General features: G+C 45.5%; 1 protein-coding gene across 2 annotated transcripts; it reads right to left on the reverse strand.

The window, feature by feature from the left end:
• Nucleotides 1-113: 113 nt before the first annotated feature.
• On the reverse strand, nt 114-3,891 carry LOC119267614. Of its 2 annotated transcripts, XM_037549039.1 has the most exons (3): nt 3,395-3,891; nt 483-943; nt 114-379 (listed from the first exon to the last, which is right to left on the reverse strand). In XM_037549039.1, the coding sequence occupies exons 1-2, from the start codon at nt 3,778-3,780 to the stop codon at nt 484-486; spliced, it is 846 nt and encodes a 281-aa protein (XP_037404936.1). In that variant the 5' UTR covers nt 3,781-3,891; the 3' UTR covers nt 114-379; nt 483. The 2 variants fall into 2 exon arrangements, with proteins under 2 accessions (XP_037404936.1, XP_037404935.1); XM_037549038.1 differs by having other exon boundaries at nt 337-943; nt 3,395-3,890.
• Between the last annotated feature and the right edge of the window lie 3,545 nt (nt 3,892-7,436).

Raw genomic sequence — 7,436 nt, forward strand, 5'->3', positions numbered from 1 at the left:
AACGCTGCACCTTTGTTCTTTCGAGTTGATTTACTCAACCATTATGTTCTGAGTATTTATAACATGACAAAATGGACACAAAGAATGCTGGACTTCATTTGGTTCACAATATATAACTTTAGTCTGGATTTATAGACATAATAATGCTGGACTTCATATGGTTCACAACATATATAATTTTAGCCTGGATTTATAGATATAATACTGCAATAAAACTAGTAGTCAGACTTGCTGTTTTGGAGACCGTTGCAATGTCCAGATCGGCGACTTCAGGGAACCGGAGCAGGCACGCCCCCAAATCAGCTTGCTCACAAACATATGCAGCACTGCAGTCCATACAGCTCAACCAAGAACAAATTTATTCTGTATAAATTTGTCTCTGTACATATATACAACAGTTATGATTCAGTACTACTCATCAGTGATTGGTAACTACAATACAACAAAAAGGTAGATTTTGTAAGTATCGTGCTAAGACCCACCCTATTCTCCTCTGAGATTTGCTAGGCGTCTGATCCATGCCAACCTCGAATAAAGCGACGCCGTGCTCAAAGATTGAGATGAAGCCTCGAAATATGTTGGTTTTGGAGTGGACGGACAGCTAAGTGATCTGACTAGCTCTTGTACAGACAGGACCTTGTACTTTGTCGGTGGGGTCGTAGCAATGTTATGTACCTTATGCTCATAGATCTTCCCATTCCTGTCGAGTTTGTAAACGGAGGCACCGTCAAAGCGGGCATGGCCATCCCATGGGACTCTAGGAATGCCGTGGGCAATCCAGCGAATCATAATAAGATTCTCGGCAGGCTGCCATATACTAACTATATCAACCCATAATGCTTTAAAGAAGATACGTCCAGTAAAGCGCAATCCCCAGAATAGACTTCTGTAATTGTCAATGCCCTCGAATTTATTGAAAGGGTTTCTGAAGACGATATCATCTCTGGCAAATAGCAACAAACAGAATTAGGAAAAGACCAATGATAAGACCCAACAGTACAAATCTGTACAAGAAAATGCAACCTTCATGCAATGTACTCTGCATAACATAATAAGTTAATTAGAGTGGAAGACAGATGCAGGCTCAAGTTACTCAACTCATGGGAGCAACTGCAAAGCATTAGAAATACATGCTAAAGTTCAAACAGAGCCAAGATCGAGCAATTAAACATGCAGGTCTAATAGTAACCTCGTCATTCAGATACAAAATATTGTATTTTTCTGTTTCCCTTAGGGGCTAATTTGGTTCTAGTCCTAACACTGCCACACTTTGCCACAAGTTCTTGCCAAACTTGCCTAAGGTTAGTTCAAAAAAATTGGAGCCACAAGTTGGCAAGCCTAAGGGAATCTTGCCACACTTTGTGAGTGGATGTGATTGGAGCTCTAGTGTGGCAAAAAGCATTTTTCCTAAGATGTGGCTGGAACCAAACGCCCAACTAAGTTGGTCAAACTTGCTTAACGTTGCGCATGGCAACCTTAGGCAAACTTAGTCTCAAGCCAAACAGCCCCTAAATTCAGTGAATATTCGAACTTCGAAGGCAGCTTAAAGATGCAAGAAAAGTACTGTATGATTTGGATGTAATTTAAATGGTTAGGGCATGGGCAATGTGCTGAGAATTTTGTTCAGATGAAGTCTGCTACCCATAGAGAGTCTAGCAGAGCAAAATTTGCTACAATGTCTTAGACCCGGCTGTAGGACCCACTAGCTAGCAGAAAGACAATCAGCTCTACCTTTTTCTGAGCACTAGCATATTTATCTCATGAGAGTTTGCAAACTGGCATTGCGCCCATTCAATTCTTTTATTTGCTTAGACTCGGTCCTCAAATTAGAACCGGTTCCTCAAATAATTTAGCTAGCCTCACCCCTTCTAATCTTTACACCCGAGTCCCACATACAAATGATACTCTTAGCAACGGCTCTTTTGCACTATTGCAGGGGATAACCTCATGATCGCAATAATAAAATATAAAGTCTAATGGACAACTGACATACTGATAAGGTTAATGCAAGAAACACTTATGTAAGCAACTGATGTTGGGTCATGTTTATAAATGTTTGGTCCCACTCCCAGTCTGCATCGTAGATTAGACAACACGCTAAACGGATAAGATAAGCTCAAGCAAATGTCATATTGCTTGCATTAATTGATAATTATTAAACAAGATGGCCACAGTATGCTAACAAGAAAGAGACATCATTACATCCCAACCGAACCAGAAAACACATACTATCCAGAATTAGATTGTATTTTTAAGGAGAACAAGCAGGAGAACTGACTGTCTTTGTGTTACGAGGATAAAAGCTCAACAAGTAACAGAAGATAGGGAAAATGGGTGCAGGAACCCTCTATAAAATGCAGAGCAAAACAAAGAAAATGGCCAAAAGGGCAACTACAGCGCTAAGCTATCACCATAGACCGACGATGCTCGACGCAAACAAGAAAGAACCTATTTAAAACTTGATCAGCCTGGTCATCTCTTCCTCCCTCACCATGCACCACTGGTTCTTTTACAAGCTAGGATGTGTTTTTATTACACTAGTTAACTTACTAGTTCCCGATAAAGAAACAAAACAAAACTGCAACAGAAGAAAAAAGAAACAGATAAAATGTAGAGGCTAACCATGTGCATAAGAAAGAAGAAAAGATGGATGCCATCACATTGCGAATCTAGTACAAGAGCCTCACACCACTGGGTCAAGCCTGTCACCCATATACTCTGCTTTCCAGTCCACATTTCAGTTCATTGTACCAATGTCCACTCAGAATCAACACTAGAGGGCTGATGCTACTGCCTCGAACATGAATACCTGAATCTCTTGAGGAATGCATTGGGTAGCTCTACAAGTAAGAGGTCCTACTCACATCCACAAGACAAACCATATCCTAATTAACATTATATAGAGATAAAACCTAAGCTTCATTAGATGGTTTCTGAAATGTGGTTCTTCTGATGCTTGATAGCCCAATAGTAGCTGCGCTGCCCAGGTCATCCATCCCAACTCAAAAAACATCCAACACTAGATGGGTGCGAAGAGTACCAAAAGACTAAGCTAGACTATAATTTCAAGTTAGAAGAGATGCGGTATTGTGAGGCAATCTAGCCATCAACATCGGTCAATGGCAATCAAATAATCCAGAGAGACATCTGCAGCGAAATATGCATGTAGCATGTTCTAATTATGCCAGTCTGACACAGACCAATCCCTTATGAAGTAGCCACAAACAGATAGCGATGCTAATCAATCAATTAGAAGCACTCACCAATTTTACCCCAAATTCACCAGGGTTCCACCTAACAGTTGATCCTTTGTTTTTGTATTTTTTTTAAATAAAAGTTTCTAAAAGGATCTCAAGGTGAAGACAGAGAGAGGCAATGAAACATGGGCACGGACCTGTAGATATCGAAGCTGGGCTCCTTGTAGAAGACGTCGGGTATCTCCTCCCTGAGCGTGCGGATGGCGTAGCCCAGGTTGAGGTAGTACCTGCGCCGCTCCTCCTCGTCGTTGTCCCGGCGCGTGGTCGCCGCCGGCGACTCCGAGGCCGGCGTCATCGGCACGGAGAAGAGCGGCGGCGGGGCCGGCACCGGCAGCCTCCCGTCCCGCACGGGGTCCGTGACCCTGATCACCCGCCCCCGCCCCGTCCCCGTCCCGGCCTCCTCCTGCTTCACGCGGCCCCCGGCCCTGGCCGCCGCCACGACCCTCGCCCCCCTCCTCCGCACGACGCCGTGCGCGGGCGGCCGGGCCGCCGCGAGGTCCGGGAGGTGCAGGAGGTTGGCCATGCGAGCCTGGATTCGGAGCTCCTCTGCTTAGGTTTTGGTGGGATGAGGAGAGGGAGAGGAGTGTGTGAACTGCGTGAGAGAGGGGCGGAGCGGAGCGGAGGAGAGAAGGGTCATTTCATTTGACTTGGGTATTTGTTGGGTCCGTTTCCAGTTCGGTTTTGGATATTCCGCGGCGGCGAGCGTGGCGTCGGATGGCGCGCTCGTTTCGCCCGCTGCGTGTCTCTATTCTGAGGACGACGCGTAGCCGAATATCTCCCGAGTCTCTTTCTTTTTGTCTTCTTGCAAAAATATCTGCCGAGTCGGGGACGGCTTGTGCATCTGCTTGCTGCCGGTGTCTCTGTCTGCGGGCATTTCTGATGATGAACAACAGGCTACAGGTCCGGTTTTGTCTCTCTCAGAATATTATCCTCCAACTGAAAACAACATGTTTTACGAATACTCGCTTCGCGATCTCTGATCATAAACAACTTTGACCATTTTGTGCGTCTACGTGAACATGCAAATGTTATGAAACAAGCTATGGTTAATTTGCAGTATCCTCTCGCGAGGCGATTAGGATGAAGTCTTCCTTGCTTTGAAATTAGGTTATTATAAAGATGGAATTCGGATTTACCGGAAAGCATGTGGTAAATCATAGACTCGTCAAGATGGGTGTCGGCGTTCTGGGAACGGGGGTTCCCAAATTTGCCTGCCTGCGACCCGCAGCGTGACTCCACCAGCGACCCCATACGGCCCATTTTTTTCAACAAACACTCAAGACCCTCGCGAGAGGCCAAACCTCACGTGGACGACGCAAGACCTCCTCATGAGCGGCCTCATCAGACTGTCTCGTGAGGGCAGAGAGATCAAGACAAGAGACACCTCGCGAGGTTTCTGTGACGCAAGCCATGATGACTGGAACCAGGCGGGCGTCAGCGCGCGCAGCGTCCTCGTTTTCTCTTTGATGCTAAAGGGGCAAGCGCAGACGAGGAGTCCTGAGGCATCAGGAAAAGGTTTTCATATCGGTGTCTCTGTTTGCGGGCATTTCTGATGATGAACAGCAGGCTACAGGTCCGGTTTTGTCTCTCTCAGAATATTATCCTCCAACTGAAAACAACATGTTTTGCGAATACTCGCTTCACGATCTCTGATCATAAACAACTTTGACCATTCTGTGTGTCTACGTGAATATGCAAATGTTATGAAACAAGCTATGGTTAATTTGCAGTACCCTCTCGCGAGGCGATTAGGATGAAGCCGTCCTTCCTTTGAAATTAGGTTATTATAAAGGTGGAATTCGGATTTACCGGAAAGCATGTGGTAAATCGTTGACTGGTCAAGATGGGATTTGCCCCTTCGGTGATGGGGGTGGTGTTTCTTAGGCCCTCTAAGTGTTTAGTTTTTTTGGAAACACATGGGCATTTTTATGATTAAGGTGTTAATCATTTTGTGGAGTGCTATACATGACAAAGAGAAGGGGGTTGACCTGGAAACAAGGATGATAACCTCGCCTTGAGCTTGACATATATAAGGGATAATTAATTTGGTGCCTTTAGTTGTGTCCCCCTCGGCAGGTTTGCCCCTAGTTTCCGAAAACCCTCGTTCTTGCCCAACTCACTTTGGTTTCTTTGTACTTTTGCCCCCCGTCACGGTTTCGTCCAGTCAGCGCCGTTTGACCGCTACCAGCGCTAGATTTAGGACACGGCTTGCCCCCCGTGCTCACTCGCTTGTTCCCCACCTCACTCTTTCGTTCCCCATTCCTCCCGTCACTCTCTCTCCCTGTCCAAACCCTAGTTTGTCGGCGCCTCAACACCAGATCCAGAAACCCTAGGGGCACCACCACCAGAACGTCGTCTGCAGTACCAGCACATCCATCTCCAGGCGATGGGGGAGAATGGAGAAACCCTATGCGGCGGCGGCCGCCGCCACAAGAAGGGAATCGCATCGGCGCGGGAGGGCGATGGTTGCGCGCACAGCCACGGCGGCAGTGGTGTCGTCGACGGCGACAAAAGCTCGCCATCGGTTAAGGGGAGCGTTGAAGGCGGTTGTGGTAGCAGTCAGGGGCGACAAGGGCAAGGGCACCGCATCTGCACGGGAGATCCCGACGGGGTAAGTCTCAGATCTGCTTTTCCTTAGTATCGTAGGCTTGATTCAGAGAAGATTTAGTCATGGTAGATGTTGTGTTCATTATTGTAGGATGGATCCAGATGTTGCATTCTTTCTGTCTGTTAGAATGGAGACCACAGTCATAGTCTCTGCTGGTACCAGAGGAAAAGAAAGCAGCTTCACATTTCCATTAGTTGCGGACAGCAGTAGTAGTTCGTTTAATGATTTTAGGGCTAATATTTGTGCAAAGTATCCATGGGGATTGTTTGATCCTGTTGAAATAAGATATTGGGACAGTTCACAGGAGAGTTGGAACCCTTTACAGTGTGATAATGCGTTAGGTTTGATGTTTGCAAGAAATGCAGAGACAAGGTCATGCAATTTGGAAATTACAGTAATTCAGAGAAAGAGAGGAGAAAGGTGTGAGAAAACACTTGCATCTAGGACAACTGCTGGTGGGACCAGAGGTAGAAGAAGTGGTAGACCATGTGCATCTAGGCCAGGAGCTAGCAGTACTCCTAGTGCTCCTGGCACTAGTGCAACAAGTGCTAGTACCGCCCCAACTGCTCCAACTGTCACTGAGAAACAAGAAGATCAACCTGATCCAGTTGTGGAGGAAGCACTGCCTGATGCACCTATTTTGTCTGATGAGGAGGATGAGAAGCTTTATCCAGGTTATGTACAACAAAATAATGAGGAACATGCAGCAAATGAAGACTACATACCTACAGGATTTTCAGATACTTATGAAGATGAAAGGCAAGAGGATCATGACATGTGAGCTTTTGAGGATGCAAATGAGGACAGACCTGTCATGATGTATGATAGAGATAACACAAGCATTGAGGAAGGTGTGGTCTTTCCTGGGGCAGTTGATTGCAAAAATGCAGTTGGAACATTCTCAATAAAGTCTAAAACTGAGTACATCACACTAAAGAGTGACCAGAGTAGGTTCACTGTTAAATGTGCCTATGACAGGTGTAAGTGGAGGCTGCATGCATCTGTGATGAGGAGGATCACTTTGTTTCAGGTACTAGCTATTTAGTTTACTACTATTTGTTTTAAAATTGTGACTTTTTGTTTTACTAATGTTGTACTGACAGGCGTCCTTGTTTTATTTTCAGATCAAAGTGAACCCCCACCCTCACACATGTCCTAGTGTGAGCAGATCTCAGATATTGAGAGCTGCAAAAAGAAGGTGGATTGCAGATGCTTCTATGGCTTGGATCAGAAAAAATCCAGGGATTGGCACAAAGGAAATTCATGGTAGGTTGTTAGAGAAGTATGGTCTTGAGGTGCCTTACAGCAGATGCTACTATGGTAAGGAAATGGCACTTGACAAGATATATGGTAAGTATAGTGACAGTTTTCAATTACTTTTTGCTTTCAAAGCAGAAGTAGAGAGGGCATCACCAGGCAGTGTTGTTGACATTGACCATCACATAGTGGAGTACAAGTTAAAAGGAAAGAAATTCTACAAAGAGTGTTTTAGAAGGGTTTTTGTCTGTTTCAAAGCTTGTCAAAAGGGGTTTCTAGAGGGGTGCAGGCCATACTTGGCTGTAGATGCAACT

Source organism: Triticum dicoccoides, chromosome 3A (genome assembly GCF_002162155.2).
Source record: "Triticum dicoccoides isolate Atlit2015 ecotype Zavitan chromosome 3A, WEW_v2.0, whole genome shotgun sequence".
Taxonomy (NCBI): Eukaryota; Viridiplantae; Streptophyta; class Magnoliopsida; order Poales; family Poaceae; genus Triticum; species Triticum dicoccoides.